Source organism: Mesoplodon densirostris, chromosome X (assembly GCF_025265405.1).
Source record: "Mesoplodon densirostris isolate mMesDen1 chromosome X, mMesDen1 primary haplotype, whole genome shotgun sequence".
Taxonomy (NCBI): Eukaryota; Metazoa; Chordata; class Mammalia; order Artiodactyla; family Ziphiidae; genus Mesoplodon; species Mesoplodon densirostris.
In genome coordinates, this window is record NC_082681.1 from 6475878 (window position 1) to 6502317 (window position 26440).

A 26440-nucleotide genomic window follows, 5' to 3' on the forward strand; every position below is an offset into this window, starting at 1 on the left:
TTGCTCCTTAGTTCACAAGCTCTCAGGAGACACCTGTTGCTATGAGACAGTATCACAGATGCCAAGGAAAGAGGAAGTAAGGATGAGAGTAATTTTCTAAATAGACACTGGAGTCCTTGTTGAGGTTGGGCTCAGAGTTTCCTGAAACATTAGGGGCCATACTTTTGGGAGGGAAAAGGCAGCCACCAATACAAGGGAAGTGTCAGGATGAGGAGGGACAGCTGAGGTGCCTCCTGAAGCCTGGCAGCTTGGGCACTTGGCTGGGGCTGGCCCACCCTGAGGGACTCGTCCTATGCTCTGGTCTGGGGAGTGCAGGTGGAAGGTGGCCCTTCCTAGGGAAGGGGGCGTTACCAGCCAGGCTGCAGTGTGAACAGCCAACCTGCTGGGACCCCAGGATACAGCAAATGAGGTGCAGCGGCAATGGCAGCAAGCCTCCTGTGGTGACTGCGCTCTGGCTACCAACCGAGGAGGTTCCCTCTCACAGAAAGCCACCCTGCACCTCCACTTCCTGGCTGTGTGCCAGGTCAAGCGATTTGGCCTCTTTGAGATTTAATTTCTGGATCTGTAAAATGGGAATGTTAGTAGCATCTAGCTCACAGTGTTGGTGTGAGGAGAAAATTAGCATGTTGCCTGGGTATAGGAAACCCTCAATAACTATACTAATATTTATGTATTCCTGTATGCAAAAAAAGATCTCCAATCTGCCTGGCATTGTGTTAGGTTATTTCGCTAGGAGTTGGAAGTGAGTCAGAGACAGAGAGAGGATTGTGATGTCCTGCCTAAGCCTCAGCCCCAGGCACGCAGTGAATGATTCTTGCCACTGAAGAGTTATGACCCTCACTCCTCCCATCTCCTACCTGCTCCCCATCTCCTGTTTCCCCGCCAGCCCCACTAGCCTCTGTGCCATCAGCTAACACTGTCAAGCATGCTCTCCACAATGCCTGCTCCCCCACCTCCTTCAAGTTTTTATTCACATATCACTTTACTAGTGAGGCTTTGCCTGGCCACCCCATAGAAAATAACATGAAACTCCCCATGTGCCACCCACGCCCCCATATTATTTTTTTCCAGACCGCGCATGCCCACTGCTATTCAATGTTTATTTGGTCATTTATTGTCCACAAGCTCCACAGGGGAAGGGACTTAGAACTCCCAAGCCGCCAGAACTCCCAAGCTGCCAACAGTGCTCGGTATACATATCTGGTGTACTTAATAAGTATTTGTTGAACAAATGCATAGGAGAGGGGTCCCTTTAGATGGAGGAAGGCGAGTTCTCAGAGGGCCTCATGCAAGGAGAACGGCATTTGGGCTGGTCTGCAAGGAAAAGTATGACTTTTATAGAGAGAAGAGGGAAGGGAAGGGCCTCCAGGTGAAACGCATAGCACGAGCAAAGGCAAAGTGGCAGGAAACTGCTGGTTGAGGACAGTGGTTGCAACGCAAATCTTTGGAGACACCTGGAAAGACTTCCCAAGTACCTGCCCGACGGGGGAGGTGCGCCCCAACCAGTGAGTCGGCCCGGTGGGCGGGGCAGGCGCTGCGCTAGAGCCGCGGCTCCGCCCCCTGTGGCCCGGATCTCGCGCAGGCGCACTCGCGCTCGGGGGGGCCGGGGCGGGGGCCGGGGCGGGGGCCTCTGCGGCCGCGTCGGGCGGGGTCTCCGGGTTTGCGACGCGCGACAGGCGGCCCTGCCCTCCTGTCAAAACCTGTCATCATCGCCCCGGAGCGGCCGCGCCGGGGCAAGATGCTGCCGCCTGGCGGGGGCCTGCTCTGGCTTGGCCTGGTCCTGGGCTCTGTCGGATCCGCGGCGCTGGGCAACTCGGCCACAGGTGCCTCCGGCGCCCTCGTCCACATTGCGGGGCTCCCTCCTTACTTCCCTGCCTACCTCCATCCTTAACTCCCTCGCTCCCTCCCTCCTGCCATTCCTTCTTCTATCGAACCTTCCTCCCTTCCCTCCCTCCCTCTTTTTTCTCTCCCTCCCTCATCCAGGCTTGAGGCCATGGCCAAAGCCTAACCCTGCCACCCCGGACTTGGGCTTCTTCTGTGCACCCACTCCCACCCTCCCTGGCTTAGCTGGCTGGGCTGTCAAGGTGCTGGGGCCAGCCTTGGATCTCTGGGTACCCTAGCACCTACCCTGGGTGGGGTTGGGTGTCAGTGCAGGTGATCTCACTGAAGCTCCTCCTTCCTGTGCAGATGCTCTGAATGTCCTTCTAATCATCGTGGATGACCTACGCCCCTCCCTGGGTTGTTACGGGGACAAACTCATAAGGTCCCCAAACGTGGACCAGCTGGCCTCCCACAGCCTCCTCTTCCAGAATGCCTTTGCCCAGGTATGTCTGGGCACCTCTGGGTGTGGGTGTGTGCCTCATGCACTGAGGGTTGGGGGGATGGCACTCATTGTACCAGGCGTCTCTTTAGTAGAGGGGAGCACAGTTTGGAAAATGGCGGCTGAGAAAACCTGGTTGTCCGCTGGCAAGGAAGCTTGTGCCTTTCAGGGGTGCTTCTCCTTGGGTGGAGGGTGTGCCCTGGTATACTGTGTTCAGGCTGGTCCTGCCCACCTTTTTTCCCCCCACTGGAGATTTCCTGGTGCTGAGAAGGAGGGGATGCTGCCACAGTGGCCCTCCTTCCTGTGCCCCTTCATGGGGCCACTCCCTATACCTTTGCCTGCTCCGGGCACCCGTGAGACGCCATCATGCAGAATGGCACAGTCATCTGCTGGATGGAGGGCCTGGGGCCTTCCTCTCTCGGGGAAGACTTCTTGCTGGCGGCTGGGTGAGGCCCAAATCCTGCTGGTTGGCTTTGAGATCTGCATGACTCAGCCGCCAAGCTGTTAGCCGAGGACCTGGGAGGTTGCCTGGTTACCTTTTAGCTCCCAGACTTTGTTTTCCTCTGAGGACGTGTCCCTCTGCTTGTGCTCCCTACCAGCAAGCCGTGTGCGCCCCGAGCCGCGTGTCCTTGCTCACCGGGAGGAGACCAGACACTACCCGCCTATATGACTTCAACTCCTACTGGAGGGCACACTCTGGAAACTTCTCCACCATCCCCCAGTACTTCAAGGAGAATGGCTACGTGACCATGTCGGTTGGAAAAGTCTTTCATCCTGGTACTGCTTGCCCCTCCGAGTCTGGGCTCTCTCTATTCTCGTGTCTGAGGACAGGGGTCCCCTCCTGGGGCTGGGGCTCGGTGGACACCTGGTTAGTCACTGTCACATTTGTCCAGGATATTACTTCTCAGCTTGGCTTTGTGTTCTCACCAAAAGTGAAAAAGGGTAGAAGGGCTTTTTCTTCCTCTTGGAAACTAGTCATGGTGCTGTTTGGTTCCTTTGGCTGTGTGTGGCGGGGGGAGGGAAGGGCACTGGCTGGGGGGAGGGGGAGTGTTGGCTGTGAGTCCAGCTCTGCGCCTGACCCCCTGTAACCCGGGGTCCCTGGCAGTGAAGTGAGACCAGGGCAGCTCTGCTGACTTGCCCAGTGAAGAGGCTGCAATTTGGCAGGGGTTGCCTGCCCACTGCCTGTGAATTAGGTCAGAAAGAGGAGGGTAAGCTGGTACCCAGGGTCTCTAGGGTGCCAGGGGCCACCCAGTCCTGACCTTCAACACTGGCAGCTAAACTGGCTCTCTTTAATGCCAGAATGAGAATGCTGAAACAGGGAGTTTAAAACTCTTTTTTTTTTTTTTTTTTTTTGCGGTATGCGGGCCTCTCACTGTTGTGGCCTCCCCCGTCGCGGAGCACAGGCTCCGGACGCGCAGGCTCCGGACGCGCAGGCTCAGCGGCCATGGCTCACGGGCCCAGCCGCTCCGCGGCATATGGGATCCTCCCAGACCGGGGCACGAACCCGTATCCCCTGCATCGGCAGGCGGACTCTCAACCACTTGCGCCACCAGGGAGGCCCTAAAACTCTTTTGTTTTGAACTTGAAGTAAGGCATGAGTATTTGACAGAAAGTTGGGGGAGAAAAAGGGAAGTATAAACTAAAGAATATAAATTGGGAATTCCCTGGCAGTCCAGTGGTTAGGACTCAGTGCTTTCACGGCTGAGGGCCCGGGTTAAATCCCTGGTCGGGATCTAAGACCCCACAAGCTGCGCAGCGCGGCAGAAAAGAGAGAAAAAAAAAAAAGAATATAAATTGCTTGTATTTGCACCACTAAGGAGAGATTTATTGTGGTGATGTCCCCTGGTTCTGGGCATATTATTTTTCTGATTTGAGATTTTCCTGGATATACAACTTTATATTGTGGAAGGCAGCTGTGCTCACCACTCTACCACCAGCGATACACAGCTATATTGTGAGTGTTTTAGATATAAACGTTTTCCCGCGTGGTGACTCTTCGTGCCGTCATTTTTAATGGCAGCACAGTGGTCTAACAGAGACACATACTGTAGTTTAGTCCCACTTGTTTTCAGGTCTCCTCTGTGCCGCATTCCGCCGGGGTGGGCACCTCTGGAGGCGGAGTGAACCGCTGATGGGCGGTGGCATGGGGAATGCCGGCCCCTGGGTTCTAGTCCCAGTTCTGCCACTTCTTAGGTGTGCATTGGACCTGGGGCAAATCATTCAACCTCTTCGAGCCTCCGATTCCTCCTCTGGGAAGCTGGAGTGGCAGCTGCCTTGATTCCCTTCCCAGGGGAGCATCCCAGGACAGCGTGTGTGTGTGTGTGGGGGTGCCTTGAGAGCCCGAGCTCTGTCCCGAGAAGCGCTTATCACGAGGGGCCGCAAAGTTGGGCCCATTATGGAAGGCAGGTCTGTCAGGCTGTGTGGCCGAAAGGTCGCCAGCAAGTGCAAGTAGAACTTTCTGCAGTCGGTGCTCACATCTTGACACTCTGACCTGAGCACAGCTGGAGAGAGAGACAAAAGGAGCAAACACAGCAGAGGGGAGATCGTGCTTCAGGAAGGGAGGCCTGACAAGGCCCGAGGGGTGGCGCCTGGCCTCCTTACCCCTGGTAATTAGATTGTGGGGTTGTCTTAGCCGGAGAGCAAACACATGGCCTGCAGCCCTCCTGGAGACACATTTTTCAAGCGGGTCTTTGTTCTTAAGACCCTGTTGTGTCGAGGACGGGACTGCTTGAGGCTGACAGCAGCCACCATTGATTGAGCGCCAGGCGCCTGCTGGATGCTGTGCCGGCTGCTCCCGTAATCCTCTCCCCAGCAGCAGGCAAGGTGGGTTTCCTCATTGGCGTCATTTCCCGAGGAGGAAACGGAGGCTCGCAGAGCGTGCCCGAGATGGCACGGGCACGCGGGGCAGCGTGGGGGTTTGGACCAGGTCTGTCAGCCCGCTCTGCACTTCCACTGTGCCTGCGGGGTTGAGAAGCCCTCCGCCCGCTGCCCCTTGGCCTCCAGTCCTGCCTCACCAGGTGCTCATCATTGGAGTCCCCGTGTGTCCCCGTGCTGGCGACGCCCTTCTCCCGTGGCGCTGCCCACGCTACCCTCTCAGCTCCTCCCAGCTCATCTGCACAGGCAGTCCCTCCCTCCAGAGCCCTCGCTGCCAGGCCTCCCCGGACCCACGTCCCCTCTGTGCCCAGGGCTCCCTCACTCACACAGCACTTCTCCTCTCCAGATGGCTGGCAGTCCTTCCTCAGTGTCGCACGTTGTTATTTTGTCTTCCCAGGTAGACTGTAAACTACCGAGCTTAGGGGTGGGTTTCTGCATCATGACAGAGCACTGAACCTGGCGTCCAAGGCAGTGTCATGGGTTCGGACCCCAGCCCCCTCGTCTCGTGTCTGGTTGGCATCCGGCAAAGCACCCCCCCTTTGCAGAGCCTCCCCTTGCCCAGCCAGCCCTGGTTGTGCCCCAGCCTCTGCCGCCTCCTTTGTAGGGTTGGGAGAGGTGCCAGCAAGGGCTCTTTGGGGCTGGGTCAGGGGCTCAGTACTCAGATAGAAGCCCAGAGGGTCGGTTTTCGTGGGGACTTCTCATCATCTGGCCTAGGCTCCTGATTTTATAGATGAGGAAACTGAGGCCAAAAGAAGGGGATGGCCCTTTCCCGGTTGTGTACAAAGTGGACATTTTGGTGGGGGAGGGCATTGAAGGACTCGCCATGCTTTATTTAATGACTTCCCTTCTTTTTCCCCCTCAAGGAGTATCTTCCAATCATAGTGATGATTCTCCATATAGCTGGTCTATTCCACCTTATCATCCCTCCTCTGAAAAGTATGAAAACACCAAGGTAAGGCCGTGAAAGGGGTACTGGTCTGAAGAGGAACCTCTTCTTCCCTGTCTAGCAAATGAAGGTTAACTATTGTGTGTGCAGCATGCACGTCCTTTCCAGCTGGTTATATGGTGGGCTTTATGGGTTTGGGTTGTGATCATGACCTGACAGTGATGAGTGTTGGGACCTTTAGCATTAGGTCCAGTGGAGAGGTGGCTGCATTTAGAAGCCGGCAGGGATGCCTTGCTCTAGAAGCTTATGCTCTAGTGTGCAAGGCTCACTTGATGGCTCCTTCGTGCTCACTCTGGATAAGGCTCAGTGCAGAGGGTTCGTTATAGGAGATGCCGAGACATGGAAGGACAAAGAGAGACCTGTGCTCTAAGCACCTCAGCCCAGATTAGGAGAAAGCCTTTCCGTCTATCTGTCTGTCTGTCTATCTGTCTTGGCCCTAATGGATATGTTCAGGTGCTGAGACCTTTGATAGGGGCTTTAAAGCATTATGAAAAAAAGGAATCTATAAGGAAACTTAATCTCGGTTCAGAGGAGCCCCCAATGTATAAATGCAACTAAAACTTACATTTAAGAAATTCAGGAAAACAGCTGGAGTGTTGAGAAATGACATGTTTCTCAGAGGATTTTAGAGCCATTGTGTAGAGAAGGGTGTGGATTTTGGGAGGTTGGTGGGGTGCAGAAGAGTGTTCTACATTCATGACAACTTTCATTTCAGAATACAGTGAAAGCCAGCGGGCTCTGGCCTTTGGCTTGTGGCTTGAGTATTAAGAGAATGAGATCGGAAGACCCCATCTCAATCCTTCTATTCCCTGAAATCATCTTGCTACTTTTAGTAGCCTCACAAATGCCAGGTCCCTGTCCCCATCTCCCACATCATTCTCAAGATAGTGGGTCTGACTGCACCAAATCCCTGGCAGTGCTGCAGACCATGTGAACCTGAGCAGGTACTGGGAGGCAGACGGCGGCTGCCCTGCCCAGGTTGGTGTGGACAGGGCAGAGCTGTGAAAGGATGCTCCTCGGTGAAATGGAGCAGTAGCTGCCGCTGCCTCTGGGTATTTGTGAGGTAGAAGTCATGGTCAGAACTGAAATTGGCCTTGTGGCCGGCATGGCCACTTTAAGAAATGAAGCGGTAAGTTCCATCCTGTGCATGGTGTAGTTGAGGATCTGGAAATTCCATGAACTGTCACTGTATCTAGTTAACTGTGGCCCTGTCACTTAGAAGCTTTAGTCTGTCCTTGAAATTGAAAACAGATTACAGATTTTTTTTTCCTTTCCCTAATGACTGTTAAGTATCTTTATATGTGCTTATTGGCTATTTGATTATCTTCTTTGGGGAAATATCTATTCAAGTCCTTTGTCTATGTTTTTTTTATTGTTGAATTAGAGACAGATTTTTTTTTGATCGTTAGCTTACTTCGGTTTCGTTTAATTAATTATGACCTAGAGACAGAGAATGAACAACAAGAAGCTAAGTAAGTTCTGGTGGATTTCTGGCGTCTGCCTGGAAAAGAAGAAACACGTCTCTGTTTTACTTCTACTTCTATGTGCCCGTGTAGTCTACATGACTAATACTTAATGTGCTCGAAATAGAAACGTTAAATCCATTGTGTGGAACTTTCATGACTTCAATTTCTTGCATTTAAAAAGCTGACTTTGTATGTTTTGTTTTGAAAGACCTGTAGGGGACCAGACGGAGAACTCCATGCCAACCTGCTGTGCCCTGTGGATGTGGCAGATGTGCCCGAGGGCACCCTGCCTGACAAGCAGAGCACCGAGCAAGCCATACGGTTGTTGGGAAAGATGAAAACATCTGCCAGTCCTTTCTTCCTGGCTGTGGGCTATCATAAGCCGCACATCCCCTTCAGATACCCCAAGGTGAAGAGCTGGCGGAGGGCTGATCCAGCACAGCTGTGACAGCTGTGTCATAGTGAAGGTGGCCACATCCTGCCATCCCTGGTCACCAGGGACGCCTGATGGCACTAGTATACTCAGTGGTCTGAAGATGGGTTTCAGAGGTCAAGGCTAAGAAGTAGACTTAGGACACGTAAGAATCTTGTTAGAAACGCTTGGCTTCTACTTCCTCCACTGGAGGATTTTTCCCTAGAAGTCAGTGAGTAATGTTGGGTTGGCTAGTGAGTCATCACGGAGAAGGGATGCAGAGCTGGCCACTGAAGCCTGCAGTAAGTGGCAATCCTTGGTACAGAATTCCAGGAGATGTGAGGCCCTCTTCAGTAACTGCCTTTCCCCTTGAGCCCTGAAACACAGGGCACCACGTGGCTTGTTGGAAGCTCGAATCCTGCACTTGCGTGTGTATCATTTAGAGTATGTAGTCTCTTCTTTTTCAGAATATTTTTCAGTTTTTTCCTATCATGTTTTCCCCGGGCCTGAGCAGCCCACCCTTTTGACTTTGCAAAGCATGCCCGTCACTTGTGATGGCCGTGGAGACCAGAGACGTGCCCTTTGATGCTGTGAGTGTCACGCTTTGATTGGCCCAGGGGATCTCGCCTTCCTAGCAGGAGGTGTCAGCCCCCCTTGATGGAGTGAGACCAACTTCTGTCTCTCGTGCAGAAGGAGTTAACCTAGCAGGCCTGACTGTGATCCGTTGAAAGCCCTGCTCGTGAGCTTGGGCCTTGCCCTGGCCTCTGGGAACCTGGATCTCGGGAGTGTTCCCACCATTCCCAGAACTGCCAAGTGGCTCCCTAGGCCTGAACTGTTCATGGAAACCCCTCCTTTCCTGCTTTGAGTCTGGGATTTTGATCTGTGCAGGCAGAGGGTGCCTGCGTGACCAGCCCCAGTATAAATCCTGGGTGCTAAGGCTTTCACGAGCCTCTGCTTCCCGGGCAGCAGCGTTGTACACATGCTGTCACACAGCTTGTTGCTGGTGGAATTGCGCGCATCCTGTGTGATTTCACCGGGGGAAGACTCTGGCAGCCTGTGCCTGGTTTCCCCCCAGATACCCCCTGTGACAATCCCCTTTGCTGACTGTGGCTGGTATCCTTTCGCTGCAGTAATTGCAGCCGTGAGTAGGGCTTTGTGTGGACTCCTGTGTGCTCTCCCAGTGAACTTCTGAGTGAGGGGGTGATTTGGGGAACTGGCCACACCTCTGCACACCTTTTCTAGTTGGAGGGGAGGTGGCAATGGGAAGAGGAGGGCATCGGTGTCTATGAGGGAAGAGAGCTGTCGCTGCTCGGTTTGTAGGAAACTAGTTGAATGATTTCATTACCACTGGCATCTCGTGAGAGTGACTTTCAAGTGGGGGAGATACTTGTGTAAACGCATCACAGGCTTAGAGAAGAGGCAGCGTAAACACCAGTAGAGGCCCAACCTTGTGCCTTTGCCAGAAGAGTGACAGCCTGGTGGCTTTGTGTGCTTTTCCCCCAAGGAATTTCAGAAGCTGTATCCCTTGGAGAACATCACCCTGGCTCCCGATCCCCAGGTCCCTGCCGGCCTCCCTCCTGTGGCCTACAACCCCTGGATGGATGTCCGACAGCGGGAGGATGTCCAAGCCTTAAACCTCAGCGTGCCCTACGGCCCGATCCCCGCCAACTTTCAGGTATCAAGGACGGATGTGGGGGACACATAGGGCACTTACGGCATGATGTCACAAGTGACAGTGCTTTTCTCAGTGGACATGCTCTGTCCCCTGTGTCTTGCTGAGCACTTTCTCTATGTGAGGCGGCCTGTGGAGCGCCGGGGTTGGGGCGAACGTGCTGGGTGGATAGACAGTCTCCCCTTCAGCGTCTCTGCTTCCAAAGAAGGGGGCATCTGGAGATCTGGGGACTCACGGGCTGTGGACCCGGTATGGGGAGAAGCCCTGGGTGACCCTCACTAAATGTTAGGAGGTGCTATTGAATCCAGGTGACAGTCTGTCAGGTGTAGGGTGGTTGGCGACTCCCGTGCCACCCAGAACTCTCAGTTAACTGGTCCTGGCGGGTCCCCTGTGGGAAAGCCGACACGGGCATCCGTTACTCTCAGGAGGTGGCTTGGTGAGTGGGGCCTTGGCGCAGAGGGAGCTGGGGCACCAACACAGCCAGCGCCGTCCAGCTGCAGTGTCTGGGGTCCGTTTGCCATGACATGGGGGTGACTCGTCAACCCCTCTCTCCCTGGCATGCAGAGCGCACGCTGAGCAACACTCTTTCTGGAATATTCCACACACAGCCCTGCCTTTCTGTTAGCACGTGAACACTCCAGCAGCCCGTCTACAGGGGAAGGAAGAGGACAGCGTTTTCACAGTGCTTCCTGGGCCGCCTGCATCAGAACCCCCACGAGGGCTCGTTAGAAGCACGGCATCCTGGTCCCACTCAGAGTCAGGGAGTTGGAGGCTGGGAGTGGGGCCCGAGAACCTGCATTTCCAAAAACACACACCTGGTGATTCTAATGCAGGCAGAAGTTTGAGAACCATTGCCGTAGGCTACGTGTCGAGACACAACAAAACCAGACAGACTGCCCAGGTGTCTCTTGCTCTCTGGCCCCTGTGTTCGGCCGGCAAGGGTTTGGGCGAGGAGGCTGCGCGTCCCTGCGTCTCGGGTGGCAGTGGTGAGAGTTTGAGAAGCAGCGGGCCCGTCGGTCTGTTGGGTTCCTGCTTCCCCCCGCAGGGGTTCTGAGAGCGAGGTTTGCTGGAGTTGCAGATCCGAGGCTGTGCCTGGACATCACATTAGTGACAGTCACTCCCGATGACCCTGCACACCAGGAAGGGTGCTCAGCATTTTGTGTGTGCTCTTTGGTCCCCATGGGACCCTAGTGGGGGGCCTGCTGTCTCTGTTGTCCAGGTAAGGACACTAGAGACTTGCCCAGGTCATGCGGTTGCTGTGGAGGAGCGCCCCTTGGGAGGTGTGATGCCAGAGCCCCCGTGTTTGTTTCGTTGGCTCTGACCAGTCTAGGTTTGAATTCCAGTTACCCCGCACCAGCTGCATGGCTGCTGACGAGTCATCCTATTTCCCTGAGTCTCGGTGTCCTTATCTGTAAAATCGACACAAGATGGGGGAAGGTTTTCCATGATGACAGCTGCTCTGGAGGTTTTCAGCGGGGACCACAGTGAACGTGTGGGGTGTCTAGGACAGTGTCGGCCACACGGCGAGGGTGCCTTCCCGATCGTCTCAGCCCCTCCTCTCACCACGCCCACTGGCGGTGTAGCTGCCCTGTTGGGCGCACAGGTTCACAGTGTGACCCAGAGGACCTCCCTGGTGTACTCGTGTGCTGATTCCCGCCCCACATTCACCTTGCACTTGGTCCTCCTCATCATCTGCCTGTAGCTCTGGGTCTTGAGCCTCTGGGTTCTGTGCCCCCTTCAGCCATCAGCCCTCTGACTCAGTGCCACGTGCGTGAGCCTGGGGCCACGTGGGGATTGCTGGTGTGTGGCCCCCTCTCCCGTGTCCAGCTCACCTCTGGGCTTTGCTCCCTCCCTGGATAGCTGAGGCCCCGTGGCCGGTCACTTACTCTTGCCGCCAGCTACTGAGCACGCGCGTCCCTCTATCCTCGTCCTGACTGCAGTACCCTGACCACAGGACAGTCCGGCCACCCTGTCTGCTCTCAAGCCTGCGTCCTGAGGCAGGGACATGCTCGCATGCCCAGTCCTCTGCTCGGCTCCCTCTTGCCCTCTGCGGCTGCTCAGAACCCTTCCAGCCCCTCCCCCCACCCTGCCCTTCTGCCCCATCTCTCAGCAGATGACTGTACTTCCTGTTTCAGAGGCAGAGGCTGGTTACCAGTCTGAGGAAGGGGAAGGCACAGGCTGAACGTGGGTACACATCCTGGCTGTGCCCCTTGCCAGCTGTGTGTCTCTAGGCAAGTTAATCAACCTCTTGGAGCCTCAGAGTCCTCCTGTGTAAGATGGAAGTGGTAATGCTCACCTTCTGGGGTGGTTCGGAGGATCAGATGGCACCCAGCAGGTACTTGGTGAACGGAAGCTGTAAATAACCTCCCTCACTTGTAGCCAGAATTGTGTGTGCCTGTGTGCTGAGCTTGCAGCCTTCTCCCTGGTCTCAGAAGAAGAGCAGCAGGGACTCGGCCCCTCCCTACCCCGTTCCCCCTCCTTGCCGTCTCCTCCCAACTTCCGTCCAGCCTGTGCGTCCGCTGCCATCCATCCCATCTTCAGAAGTACTGCCTCCCTGGGCCGTACCTGTTTCTTCCCCTTCCTGCCCCTTCGCCCACCCTCCACAGGAGAATGAGTGTGACGTTCTCTGTTCTGCTGTGTCTGTGGCCTCACTGTCCTTTCATTCTTCGTCCACCTCGGTGCGGCCTCCTGCCTCCCCATCTCACTAAGCGTTCTCTCATCTGGGTCAGCCCTGATCCCGCTGGCAAATAAAATCCATCCTCGTGGGTCCTGACCTTCCCTGAATCCCTGCCGCCCTCTCACTGTTGAGAGAGCTGTGCCTTCTGGAAATGTCTGCTTCCTGGGCTTCCTTGCCAAGCCTCCTGGACCCCCTCCACTGCAGTCCCCAGGGCAGGCCCCTCGTTCTGTGTCTGCCACTTAGGAGGTGCGCCTCTCCGGGGTCAAGCCCAGGGCCCCCCCATGTTGTTTATGCTCTTCGCCCCCAGCCCTGCCCGCTGAGCCTGCTGTGGATGAGCCCCAGAACAACCTCTCCAGCCCCACGCTCCTGATTCCAGACGTGTCTGTCTGTCTGTCCACTGGTTGCTAGAGGCCCCGTGTGGCTGCACCACCATTCCTGCTCTTCCTTTTCTTCTCCTCCTGTGCCCCCGCCCCCTCCGTGCCATTGAATCATGCTGCCAGCCTAGTGAGAAACGTGGAGTTCCCTTTGGGGTCCTCAGCTCCTTTCCCTCCCCCTCTCCTACCCCATCTCCCTAAATTCCTCTTCGGCACCACTTTGTGGACCACCGCAGTGGTCTGGTCTTGGTTTGTCGCTTCAACGAGCGACCATGGAGGTTGCCCTGTGCGCGCAGCGCTGATCTAGTGCTGGTTCCCCTTGAGCCCCTGGCGTCTGCTCCGGGCTCTCGGTGGGGGACCCTCATTCACCTGCAGCCCAGATTGTGTCACTTCCTCTTCTCGGGTGACCTCGGTGCCTTCGTTGGCCTCCAACCCGAGACCTCCACTCCTTGGATGGACCCTCTGGGTCCGTATCATGTGGCCGTGACCTGCCTTTTCAGCATCCTGTCCTGCTCCCTGGCCTTCCCCTGTGACTCTCCAGCCACACTGGCCAGCTTGCTGGCCCAAAACGTGCCCTGGCCTGTGGTGACTCCACACTGTTCCACGCTCTGCAGCCCCTGCTTAGGGCATCCGACCCCCGCTTGTCTGACTGCCAGCTTCTCTCCTCAAATGCTAACTCCTCTGTGAAGCCTCCCCCGATTTCCCCAGGCCAACTCGAGGGCTCATTCTCCAGGGTCGTCCCTGCGCCCTGCCAGTAACGCACCTTTTCTTGTCTCCATGCCTGTCCTCACCTGACGGGTGGCTCAGTGAGGCTGACGACCACATCTGCTGCTTCTCCTGTCTCCAGGGGCCCACGTAGGAAGGAAGGCGTACCCTTGACTAGTACACAGCCATCCTGACAGGTGTCTTTGGTCCCCAGGAGGACCGAAGTTCCCCAAGTTACAGACTGGAGACTTTTATCTACCAGAAGGTAGAAGTAGCCAGGGTTCAGCATAATCCTTCTAGAAGGTTAGATGGATATCCATTGTCTTCACTATCTGGGGAGAGGGGGTGAGTCTCATGACTGTTCTCACCACGGGTCCGGCTGACAGGACCAGCTGGGACACACGGAAGCTGGGGCTGGTCTGATCGCTTGGCAGCTCCCTCGCTTCTCCCCTGTGGCAGGGGTAGGGGACTCATCTTTTTCTTTAAGATTTGTGAACAAGGCGGGGGAAGAGTCAGCCCAGCAGAGGCTGTGGCTCTTTCATGGAGCCTGTCTGCTCCGGAGGCTGCTTTGGGGTTGAGGGTCCATGGAGGGTGTGCCGCTCTCCCTCCTCCACCACCGTTGTCCTGCCCGTGGGCAGTTTGTTGGGACGGAGGCACGCGTGCCAGCCACAGGCTATGAGGGAAGCGGCTGCCATCCGCTGGGTAATGAAGAGCTTGGGGGAGAGACCCACTCACGGCTGTTGTTAGAGTTGAGTTGTGTCCCTCAGAAAGATCCGTGGAGGTCCTGACCCCAGGGTCTCAGAATGTGGCCTTGTTTGGAAATAGGGTCATTGCAGGTATGACTGGTCAGGATGGGGTCATGCTGCCGTGCAGTGGCCCCTGACCCAGTATGGCTGGGGTCCTTGTGAGAAGAAATGCCAAGGATTGTGGCCACCACTGGAAGCTAGAACGTTCCTCCCCTGGAGCCTTCAGAGAGGCTCTGCCGACACCTTGAGCTCAGACTGCTGGCTTCCAGAACTGGGAGGTGATCTGTTTCTGTTGTTTGAAGCCACCAAGTCTGTCATACTTTGTTAGAGCGGCCCAGGAAATGAATACAGCTATATGGTATCTTTGGTGTGACCCTCAGCAGACTTTGGAAGGCTGAGGGGTCAGTTTCTGTGTACATGGTTGTCTCCTGGGACCTGCAAGAGTATGTGACGGAGACAGAAAGGAATAGTAAGTGGCACATCCACGTGCTGTGATCTGTGCCCTAAAGTGAAAACTGACTTGCTTAGCAAAGAATCCTCCTTGTGGACGTGCGGGTTTCGCTGTGGCTGTACGAGGCCGGGGGCGGGGGGGGGGGATGGCGGGGAAAGGAGTGTTCCGTTTTGGCTAAGAAGGTCATCAAGGGCACCCGAGGGCTGGGGCTCGGGAGGGGTGCTCAGGCGAGCACTGTGGCTGGGTATGCCGTGCACTTTAACTTGCAGTCACTCTCATTATTATTATTCTTCTTTAAATTGCAGCGGAAAATCCGCCAGAGCTACTTTGCCTGTGTTTCGTATTTGGATACGCAGGTTGGCCACCTTTTGAGTGCTCTGGACGATCTTCAGCTGGCCAGCAGCACGATTGTGGCGCTCACCTCGGATCACGGTAAGCATTTTGAGATGCCCGGGTGAGTCGCTCAAAGCATCTGACGTTTTCTGTGAAAACTTTCCTAGACTGCCTGAAATAGGTGTGTATTCTCTTTTGTGAATCAGCAGTGCCCTGAGTCTGGAGTCTTGGGTGCTTTTATGGCCACCTTGTTAGTCCTGGGACTTCTCTCCACGGAGGCGGGCCCTCTTTTGGGTCAAAGAAGCATCTTGGGGGCTTGGATGGTGGAGCTGGGTGGGTGGGGGGACCTTGTAGTAATGGTTGTTTCTTGGTGAGCCCAGCAGGAGCCATCCATTTGTGTGGGGAGCCCCTTTAACCTATTTCTAACCTAGAGGGTTGGAAGAGTTTTAGTTTCTCTTATGAAGATCCAGAACAATCCTGGCAGAGCCCAACAAGGCCCTTAGACCCGACTTACCCCTTCCACCCCCAGCCCCACTGTCCTCTCTGCCAGGAGCCTGGGGTTCACAACTCTGTGTATCTTCTAAGGCAGTTTCTCACTTTTTCCAAAAGTGGAAACAACTTTTTTTAAAAATTCTTTTTAATTTTTGCCAGGGTGTGTTTGAGGCCAGTGAGCCCCAGTTATCCTCCCTCACCCCCAAATTGTTTTGAAGCCAGTCTCAGGTGGTTCAGTTTTCTGAACACTATTTCTAATAAATTTGGCTGTTTTGAAGTTTAACCACACTGCCATCATCCTACCTAGAAACAGGAAAACAGTTCTCTAATATCGTTGAATATGAAGTGGGACAGTGTTAGATCATCGCATGTGCTCACTCTAACAAGAAAAGAAGTATACAGAGCACATCATGTAGGGCCAGAGTACCCTGCCCTTTATCCCACCTGCCCAGAGCTAACTGGTGCTGACAGATCAGGGGTCCATCCACCTGCCTTCAGTCGTGCACATACATGGGGCTATATGTCATGAGTGTGTATGTGCGTAACGCATCGTCGTGCAACGTGGCAGAATTGATTGTGCTTGTGTCCTGTTTTGTTCCCTGGCTTGTTTTTTCCACTTAATGTCATAGACAGTTCTCCGTGTCATTTCTCACAGGCCTACCTTGCACCTTGTAAAGACCCGTATCGTTAAGCGTGGAGGGGTAATTTTTCACCGTTTGCCTAATGATCTGCCATCCGCTTCCAGACCTTCTTCTCAGTGCCCAGTTTTCTCCACCAGTGCTTCCACAGTCCACTGCACCCCCGTGAAGGCAGGGTCACTCGAAGCTCGCTTTGGCTCGGAGGGGCAGCTGTAGCTGATTACAAATGGCCCTTCTCAAAGGGCCCCTCCTGGGACTGCCTACATCTGAACCACAGAAGCCTTCTTGAACCCATGCACAGCAGCTTTTTGTAGTTTGGGTTACTTTTTAATACGAAATACTCAACATACAGTCTCTTTTATATTTTTTATATCGAAAAGGGCACTCAAACATGAAGTGATTGGAAAGTTCCATCTTGGGGTATTCAAACCATCTTTTGCTTTAAATGAGGGTTGGGGGTGGTTTTTAGTCAAGGTTAAGGGTCTGGAATCAGAAGTTATATTTTCTTGGTCTGTGGTATGTCTTAAAAATTGAAAAAGATACTATTTTTAAAAGTTGAGCGATTGTGCCACAGTTTCACAGCTCCTGTTTTGGTGGTACACGCCCTCTAGACGATCAGGTTTTGCTTCCTCTGGCTTTAACAACAGGGAATGAAACGTTGTCTAACTGAAATGAGCAAGCCACAAGATGATGATTCTTTTTCTGTCATTCTGTGTGCTTTTTATGAACCAGGGTGGGCTCTAGGCGAACACGGAGAATGGGCCAAATACAGCAATTTTGACGTCACTACTCGCGTGCCCTTGATGTTCTACGTTCCAGGAAGGACGGCTCCACTTCCGGCGGCAGGCGACAAGCTTTTCCCATACCTCGACCCCTTTGATTCCATCTCAGAATCAGTGGAGCCAGGTATGAAAATTCAGGAGTGATGCTGCTTGACCTGGCCCTCCTGCGCACGGAAGGGGAGTGGCAGGCTCAGAGCTAACGAGTATGGCTCCTGTCCACAGGGGCTTGGAGTGGGGGAGGGACAAAGGAGCAGCTGGCACCCCCAGGATGGGGAAGGCTGTCGTAGAGGTGACGGCAGTGTGCTCTGAGCTCAGAGGAGGGGGTAGCAGATTCCACTGGGGCAGGGGCTGCCTGCTTACCGGTGAGCAGAACTCCGTGACCTGCTCACTTCTGGCTGGGACTCAGCTAGGCAGCATCTCCATCTGCTGAAGCACCGGCTCTGTCAGATCAGTGCTTTTGCTTTTGCCGTCCCCCGGAGTGAAGGGCAAGTTTACTTTGACCTCCGTGTCCCAGTCCTCCCAAGCTGGTCCTCTCCAGGTAGCGACAGGTCCCTGGTTATCCTGGTCTTTGTCTTCCAAAAAGCTCCAGTTTGAGAAAGCACTTCCGGAAACATCACTTGGACAAGATGGCCATCCCCGCCATGGGGGTTGACCTGTGTGGGTTCTCTGTGAGTTGTCTCCTGACTCGATCTGCTCAGCGCAGAGATGAGTCGTGTACTTCAGGTGGCATTAGCTCTTTTTGGAGTGCTTTTGCTGTGAACTCTACTAAAGCAGGTTGCCCCCTTTCGGGACTTCTGCATTTAATCCATCTTGTTAACGTCTAAATCCTGCACTTTCTATTGATTCTTGTTAAAATTTTTCTTGGTTCTGGCCCATCATTCTGGCCTTTCTGGATCTTCCCGAGTTTGTTTTCTATGGCCCAATTTTATTTTCCATACATTTGATTTCTGTGTGCTGCCTGCACTGTCTTCTTTCATGTCATTGATAAAAATGTTAAACAGTTTCAGGCCATGATTATAGCCCTTTATTTGCTGGGAGAAATCTTCTGACAGGTTGAGAATCCTTTTTGAAACTTCAGTTGGGAGGTGTTCAGGTTGTAAATTGATGTAACTGTGCTGTCATCCTGCTCATTTCCAAATTTTATCTCTAGCCTGTATGTCTTCCCTGATCTTTGGACTTGGATTTCCAACAGCCTGTCCCCGTTGGCCAGTCTAACGTGCCCAAAGCTGAACACTTGACCTTTGACCTTAAGCCTTTCTTTTGATGCTCCTCCCCGTCTCAGGAAATGGCAGTGGTTGCCCAGGCCACAAAACCATGGGGCCATCGGCCCCTGTCTTTCTGTCATAGTCTGTACGCAATTCGTGCTGTGTCAGCAAGCCTGTCACTCTCCATTCAGAATATGTCCACACCACTTCCCCCCACCGACCGTCACCACTGTGGACCACACTGCCACCATCTCTTGCTAAGCTCTCCTTGCTTGTGACCTTGATCCCTGGAGTTTTTCCTCAGTGATCCTGATTTTAACAGCCACAGTGAGCCTGATAAAACCCAAGTCAGGTGGTGTCACAGCCCTGCTCTGGGGCCTCCTACACTCCTGTGTCAAGTCTGAGTAAAAAGTCCTTACAGTGGCCAACAAGGCCTGTCATCCTCTGGGACCCCACATCTCCCTGACCTCGTGTCTTTCAAGCATCCGGGGCGGCTGTCTCGTACAACGACCCACAGCCTGGATTTGTCTGATTGCTTCCTCGGGACTAGATGCAGGGTAAACACTTCGGACACGTGCGCACACGTGAGGTTGTGGCCCCAGCCGTATCCCATCGGGGGCACTTCATGGCGGCCTGTGCCATTATTAGTGATGCCAAGCTTGACGGCCTGGTTAAGGTGGTTGTGTCAGCCAGGTCTTGCCCTTGTAAAGGTATCTTTTAAAAAAGCTTTCTTCACCTGTTTTCTTTTTATTTTACTTACAAACCAAATGCGTCAGAAATAAAATTGAGCCGTATAGAGCAAGTGCTTAAAAGATCCAGAAAGGCTAGAATGATGGCCCAAGGTCAGAATAAATTTTAACAGGAGTCAATATAAAGTGTAGGATTTAGACTTTAAAGATAAATCACCCATAATGAGATACCATTTCACACCCATTAGAACGGCTGTTATCAAAACAAGCAGAAAACAACAGTACTGGCAAGGGTGTGGAGACATTGGAGCCCTCAGACATTGCCGGTGGGAATGTAAAATGGTACAGTCACTGTGGAAAAGAGTGGTGGTTCCTCAAAAGGTTAAACATAGAATGGTCGTGTGGCTCGGCAGTTCTACTCCTAGGTGCATAGCCCACAGAATTGAAAACAGGCATTCAAAGAAAAATGTGTAGAAGAATGTTCATAGCATTAATTAATAGCCAAAAGGTGGGAGCAACCGGAGTGTCTATTGACAGACGAACGAATAAGCAAAACGTGGCGCGTCCATACAGTGGGATATCATTCAGCCTTACAGGGAAGGAAACTCTGACACGTGCTACGACATGGGTGGACTCTCTGAAGACATGATGCTAAGTGAAAGAAGACCAGGCACAAAAGGACACATACTCTAGATGTGTCCACATACACGTGCCTAGAGTAGTCAACACATAGAGACAGAAAGTAGCAGGGTGGGTGCCAGGAGCTGGGGGGTGGCGGCGGGGAGTTGTGCAAAGTGAAGAGAGCTCTGTGATGGAAGGTGGGACTGTACTTCATGCCACCGACCTGGACACTAAAACATGGTTAAGGTGGTAAACTTTATGTCGTGTGTATTTTACAACAATAAAAGGGCGATGGATCAAGTGCAGACTTCCAAAAAGGAGTGATCCGCGGGGTGATGCTGTGAGGCTCGGGATAGCCTGTCCTCTACAGACTTCTCCCCAGCGGTCTGGGCCTCCACCGATGACCCTTGCCTGAATCACTTAAACACTGGTGGGTCCTAAATTCAAATCGTGTTTAAAAGTGCCAAGAGGCTGAGGGCACCTTCATTCTGCCCTGCTATCGGGTGAGGTGCCGAGTCGGCTTTGTTCCTAAAACTCTCGGGCTAAGAATAAATGCTGTAAAAGAACAGAAGTCGGCGTGTAGGGCCCGGGCGCGCGCTCCGCTCGTGCTGCCTGGCTGCAGCAGGCTTCTGTGCTGTAACCCCCTCTGCGGGCCTGCTTCCTCTTTCAGGCCGGCAAGTCGGGGACCTCGTGGAACTGCTCTCTCTCTTCCCCACGCTCGCGGGACTGGCAGGGCTGCGCGTCCCTCCTCACTGCCCCATCCCCTCGTTTCACGTGGAGCTGTGCCGAGAAGGCCGGAACCTTCTGAAGCATTTTCAGGTCCGTGACTCGGAAGAGGAACCATACATCCGTGGCAATCCCCGTGAGTTGGTGGCCTATAGCCAGTACCCCCGGCCTGCAGACTCTCCTCAGTGGAATTCTGACAAGCCGAGTTTAAAAGATATAAAGGTCATGGGCTATTCCATACGCACAGTAGACTATAGGTATACTGTGTGGGTTGGCTTCAATCCCCGGAAATTTCTGGCTAACTTTTCAGACGTCCATGCAGGGGAACTGTATTTTGTAGCTTCTGACCCTTGGCAGGATCACAATATGTATAATGACTCCCAAGGTGGAGCCCTTCCCCGATCGTTGATGCCTTGAGTTTTGCCAACCGCAGAGGGCATATATAACACTCTCCTGTCCAGCTGGTGAGAGAAGGAATTACACTGGTTATTTCGTGATTACCTGTAATATTGGAAGCAACCCCAGGGGTAGGAAGTCAAAACAGGCGTCAACAATTTGGCCTAAGAATATGTAACAGCCGAAACTTTTGATTTGTCTTTATAATTGGTAATTGGACTGGGCTGAACCTCTTCTTTCCTTTTTTTTGGAACAGTCATAGCTTATTTGTTGAATTAATAAGTACAGAGTGAGCAAACTAAAATTGTCATAACTTTAGCTATCAAGATCATAATAACTGAACATAACACTGTACTCAAGGAATACTTTACGTATTTGTGAAATTTAGTGCATCTCAAAACGTAACTACATGTCAAATTAGGTTTGAAACAAAGTTCCTAGTTCTTTTGTTTATAATTTAATAATATATCTTATTTAGCCCAATATATTCAAAATATATCAACATGTAATCTAGGTTTCTTTTTAAAAAGTAAAGTTAAATAATATTGCTAGATGCCAATGCCTTAAAGTCTAGCTTCAGTTTTTCTAAGATTGCAAATTTTCAAATCCAAAAATAAAATACGCATGAAGTGATTAATATGGAATTTCTACATCAAATAATAAATAATGCTCACTAAACTAGAGGCATGAGATGTATGAGAAATTTGGTTAAAATTTTTCAGAGACTTTCTGGCCCAAATAATAATTTGTTAGCAAGTAATATGACCTTTGAACCCAAAGGCATCTATTAAAAGGCATCTTTATTCACAGTGGAAAATAGTTACAGGCATAAGTGTATCCATGAATTGAGTCATTCAAAACCATTAGTGTTCTCCTTCTCTAGAGATGGCTGGTTGCAAACATCCATTTATCCAGGAGACAGGAAATAGTCTACTTGTTAAGTGCTGGTTAAAGACAACATTAATTTTATTAAATTCTAAATTATTTTGAGAACTGTGAAAACTTTTCATTAATATAATATTAGGTGATTTCTAATCCCCCAGAATGTGGTTCTATATTCCCTAAATATGAAAGTAACCAGAAAGGTAGGTGGTAGTAATAAGCTTAGCCTAGGTCATCTTTAAAATGATGGAATATTCACAGGTCATATTCACAACACGTTGAAGTTGATTAATTATCAGTAGTCACCAGAAGAGGCAAGCACTCTCTTAATAAACATCTAATGTAGTCCTGTATCAAAGTAGCTTTCAGTAATTCTTTGTTTACAAGTGCTGCTTTGGTATTTAAATATTTGTGAAACCAAGTATGGCAAATTAAGTTACTGCACTGTGTTAAATTGTAAACAAAAAGGCAAGATATTATAAGATTACTTCAAATCAGTAAAATTTCAAATACAGATTTTTTTTTTTTTTTACTGATTAGCCTACAGTGGAGGCATATATGGTAACACAGCAATCTTCTAAGCAATTAAGTGACTTAGTGTTCTGGCAACAATTTCTGCTTGAGGAGTGGAGGGCCCTATTCCTCTCTCCTGATCCCGAAGCCCGAGTCTCTTCTGGGAAGCCTCAGCTTTGTAGATGGTTTCCTTCAGCCTTTTCTTTCTCCTTCTTCATCCTATCTTCTTTATCACTCACATGACTTCCACTAAGAATTTTACAATCTGGTCAAATTCCTCATGATGTATTTTCATCGTATTTAGCTTCATCTCCTACTGCACGGTTACAACGAGAAGTTTTCACCCAGGCTTTTATTTTGCATTCATGGTTGACTATTACATGTACACTTCATCATTTTTTTCTCTCTTTATTTCTTGAAGCACAGTTTTAGTATCAAAAATCTCCAAATTCTACTCTTGCTGAAGGCGTAATTTGAACCGTGCCAAAGAGAGCAAAGTGACATGCATTCTGGCCATCACTCACCCACGTGACCGCAGCCACAGCCGGGGCTGGGTCTGCTTTGGGGGTGTTTCGCGTGTAGATCTGCCTCTGCTGGAAGTGCTTCTGTGTCCTCTTTTCTCCGTGAGGGCGTAGCCTCAGAATGCTCCTTAGGTTTTCGCTTTTCTTGGCCTCCATTTAGAAGCGTGGCTGCATTTCACGTTCAGGGGCGTGCTCTTCTAAAGGCTGCATTTCACGTTCAGGGGCGTGCTCTTCTAGATCGTCTCACGGGCGATGGTCGCTTTTTGTGTTTTTGACACTGAACCCAATTTAGAGCCACTTGTGCATGTCTGCAGCGTTCATTGGGATGAGCGGCTGCTCTCTGGCTTTCACACTTCAAAGCCAACCACATTCCTCATCTTGAATCAGCTTTGAGAAACCACATCTTCGTTGCATCACGTAACTTTTCTCTGATCCTGCTGAGCTGGACACGTTTTATTAATGGTTCTTGAGTCACTCTTTGTAGACTTGAGCCAGGGGTTCTTTTATGCAGTTTAGTTGAAACCCGGACCAGTGATCTCAGAAATTTTGAGTGGCCCTAATTCAGTGGCTCAGAAACACAAGGGTGCAGCAGGAGCTCCTGTATTTATTTGCTTCTGCTTCAGGGTGTCTGGGCTGGGGCCTGAGAATCTGCACTTCAGACACATCACGCTGCTCCTCCAAAGAGCACACTTGAGCACCACTGCCCTTAAATATGTGCTGACCAGTAGCCACTAGGCGCATGTGACTATTTAAATATCAATTAAGTAAAATGAAATAAACATTTCAAAAGCAGAATCTCTGTCACACTTGAGATATTTCATGTGCTCAAGAGCCAGTGTGCGTCGTGGCTACCGTATCGGACAGCACTGATCTACAGCCTTTCCGTTGTGCCAGAAAGTGGACTGGACGGAGCTGCCCTAGATTAACTCTGGGCTGATCCACCCGGCTGTTGGCAGGTTCCTCCTATGGGCTGATTCTCTACTCTGTTTGCCCACGAAGACTTGTCCGGTAGTGAGCCACATACGTTTGGTTTAAGCTTAGCGCAGGGAGTTCCCTCTGGCAATCGGTCTCTTCCCGTCCACTCCCACCTCCATCATCCTAGCCCTTCGCACCTCCTTCCCGCGTAGTTTACCTCCCCCTCCTCTTTCCTCCCCGGCTCCCAAAGAATCCACGTGTCTTCCTGAAATCCTTCTTCGGTCCTGCCCTTTAAGAACACCGTTAGTGCCTACTATTGGGTCTACACAGACCTCCGCTGAGCAGTCAGAGTCTTCCCTGACTCCACAAAGCCCCTTTCCTCGGCTGACCAGTTTGCGCGCTGGTCCCTGACTGTCCCTTGCCGATCCCTGCCTCCCTGCCCACCCTTAGGTTGTCCCATCCTCCCTTCACCACCCACCCACCCAACCATCCATCCATCTATCCATCCATCCATCCATCCATCCATCCATCCATCCATCCATCCATCCATGATCACTCTCCCCCGCCTGCTCCCATGCCCCCACTTCCAAGAGGCTGAGGGGCTTGAACTCTCTAGATTGCATCATGGGATGAAATGAACATCACTGAGGAATCTTGTGGGCACCTTACTTCAAAGGTATTTTTTTCTGATTGTAAAATTAACGTGTTAATTTTAGAAAAATTGGAAAATACAAATGTAGTAAAAGGTAAGAAAATGCGTCAGTGTTTTATACCGAGAGAGTCACTTCATATCTTGTCTTTTGGGGGATGTACATTTTTTACACTGTTACGATCATACCGTGTGCTGTATCGTGCAATTTTATATTCCTATTTTTTCACTGTTACATGTGGTTATTACAGGTTTTTGCAAAGATACTTTATACTGGTGGTAGTATATATTTTATTGTGTAATTTCATCATAATTTACTTAAGCTTCTTTCAGTTATTGGGAATTTAGTCAGTTTCCAAATTTTCAGTACTGTAAATAATGTTGTGATGAGCAGCTTTGTGAATAAAATAATTTTGTGTACTTCACATTACTCCCATAGGATGGGCTGTCAGTGCCAAATTGCCAAAAGCATCTCGATTTCAGTCCTTGCCCCACTCTCCTGCTTCCTTAAGGTAGTAAAACTGAAAATAAAGCAAACAAGCATACACAGTATACAAACCTTAAAAACAAACAAAAACCCTAACCCTCATAATAATAGGTGAAAGTGGCATCCTGTATGAGCTTTGAATTCTTTGCTTATTAATGACCTTGATCACTGTTCTCTGTATGATTGTTGGGCATTTGTATTTCTAGTTGTGTGAATTTGCCTTTAAATTTTAGGTTTCGCTTTTATAAGTAATCCAACAAATTGCTCTTTTCCTACGTGATTTTTTTCCTCTTTTCCTATTAAACATGGAGACCCTTGCCAATCGAGATTTAATAAATATTCATATTCCTTAGCTTTTCTTGTGGTTGTTTTTTATACTTAATTTACCCTGTCTCTCCACCCCATTATCAGAATAGTATATACTCATCTTGTAAAATTTGGAAGATGCAGGAAGTGGTGACGATGAACAGAAGCGTGCCTCCAGAACGTGGCTGCTGCTGCTGTGGGGACATCACTTTCTGCTCTCTCTCCTGCCCACATCCATGTGCACAGACACGAACACATTCACCTTGACACAGCTCACATCTACCACGTAGAATCCCTTGTCCAGCTGTTTTGGTCTAAAGTAACGTTAGCCTGCTTTTTCATGTTCTTGACAGTTCTTGGGTTGCAGTTGTCATGACTGCACCACCATTCCTATGTTAATCTTTTTTTTTGACCGAAATTCTCAAATTTTTGTATGCATTTTTTAAAAATTGTGGTAAAATACACATAACATCAAATTTACCATCTCACACGTTATTAAGTGTACAGTCCTGTGGCGTTAAGCACAGTCACATCACAGTGCTATGCCGCTGTTGCCAGCATCCATCCTCACAACTCTTCCTCTTGCAAAACCAAAACTCTGTCCCCATCCAACAGTCACTCCCCATTCTTCCTCTCTCCCAGCCCCTGGTAGCCACCATTCTACTTTCTGTCTCTCTGAATTTGACTACTTTACAAACCTCATAGAAGTGAAATCACACTTATTTGCATTTTGTGTCTGGCTTCTTTCACTTAGAATATCCACTAGGTTCACCCATGTTGTAGCAGGTGTCTGAATGTCCTTCCTTTTTAAGGCTGAATAATGTTCCATGGTGTGGATAGACTGCACTGTTTATTCATTCATCCCCGATGGGCACTTGGGGAGTTTCTGCCCTTAGGCTATCGCAAAAAATGCTGCTCTGAACATGGATGTACAAATACCTGTTCGAGTGTCTGCTTTTAATTCTTCTGGGCAGATACCCAGCCCATGCTCATCTCTAATCACTTAAAAATGGGGGGGAGGGGACTTCCTTGGTGGTGCAATGGTTAAGACCCACCTGCCAGTGCAGGGGACATGGGTTCGAGCCCTGGTACGGGAAGATCCCACATGCCACGGAGCAACAAAGCCCGTGCGCCACAACTACTGAGCCTGCGCTCTAGAGCCCATGAGCCACAACTACTGATGCCCGTGTGCCACAACTACTGAAGCCCGCGTGCCTAGAGCCCGTGCTCTGCAACAAGAGAAGCCACCGCAATGAGAAGCCCGTGCACCACAACAAAGAGTACCCCCTGCTTGCTGCAACTAGAGAAAGCCCGTGCACAGCAGCAAAGACCCAATGTGACCAAAAATAAATAATAAATTAATTTTAAAAAATGGTGGGGAGTGAGCTGAGAGATGAGCAAGGTGACTCACCCTGGCTACAGAGGGCAGGATTGCTCCGAACTCTAGTGAGGGGCCGGCCCTTCCCCCTCAGGCCAACCTCAGTGATGCCTGCCAGGCGCCCCAGCTGTCATACCTCACTGTGTGAGAATTTGGGGGTACACATTCCTAAATGAGGCTCAGCCCCTTCTTGCCCAAGTCCAACCTGCAGCTTATAGCTCCTCTGAGGAGTCTCAAGCTCTGGCCTGGGCTCGGGTGTTGGGC

At 51.3% G+C, this 26440-nt stretch overlaps 1 protein-coding gene across 1 annotated transcript; it reads left to right on the plus strand.

The window, feature by feature from the left end:
• The first annotated feature begins 1628 nt into the window (after positions 1 to 1628).
• IDS (iduronate 2-sulfatase) lies at positions 1629 to 24844 on the plus strand. The gene is made up of 9 exons (XM_060087365.1): positions 1629 to 1823; positions 2188 to 2324; positions 2920 to 3097; positions 6058 to 6146; positions 7815 to 8015; positions 9523 to 9693; positions 14949 to 15075; positions 16839 to 17012; positions 20074 to 24844. The coding sequence occupies exons 1-9, from the start codon at positions 1739 to 1741 to the stop codon at positions 20544 to 20546; spliced, it is 1635 nt and encodes a 544-aa protein (XP_059943348.1). The 5' UTR covers positions 1629 to 1738; the 3' UTR covers positions 20547 to 24844.
• Positions 24845 to 26440: the final 1596 nt, after the last annotated feature.

Excerpts from the sequence above, each read along its gene's own strand:
- IDS (XM_060087365.1), top strand. The coding sequence starts at position 1,739 with ATGCTGCCGCCTGGCGGGGGCCTGCTCTGGCTTGGCCTGGTCCTGGGC. Across the intron at positions 8,016-9,522 it reads TCCCCTTCAGATACCCCAAG|GAATTTCAGAAGCTGTATCC; the intron begins GTGAAGAGCTGG and ends TTTTCCCCCAAG. Across the intron at positions 17,013-20,073 it reads CTCAGAATCAGTGGAGCCAG|GCCGGCAAGTCGGGGACCTC; the intron begins GTATGAAAATTC and ends TTCCTCTTTCAG.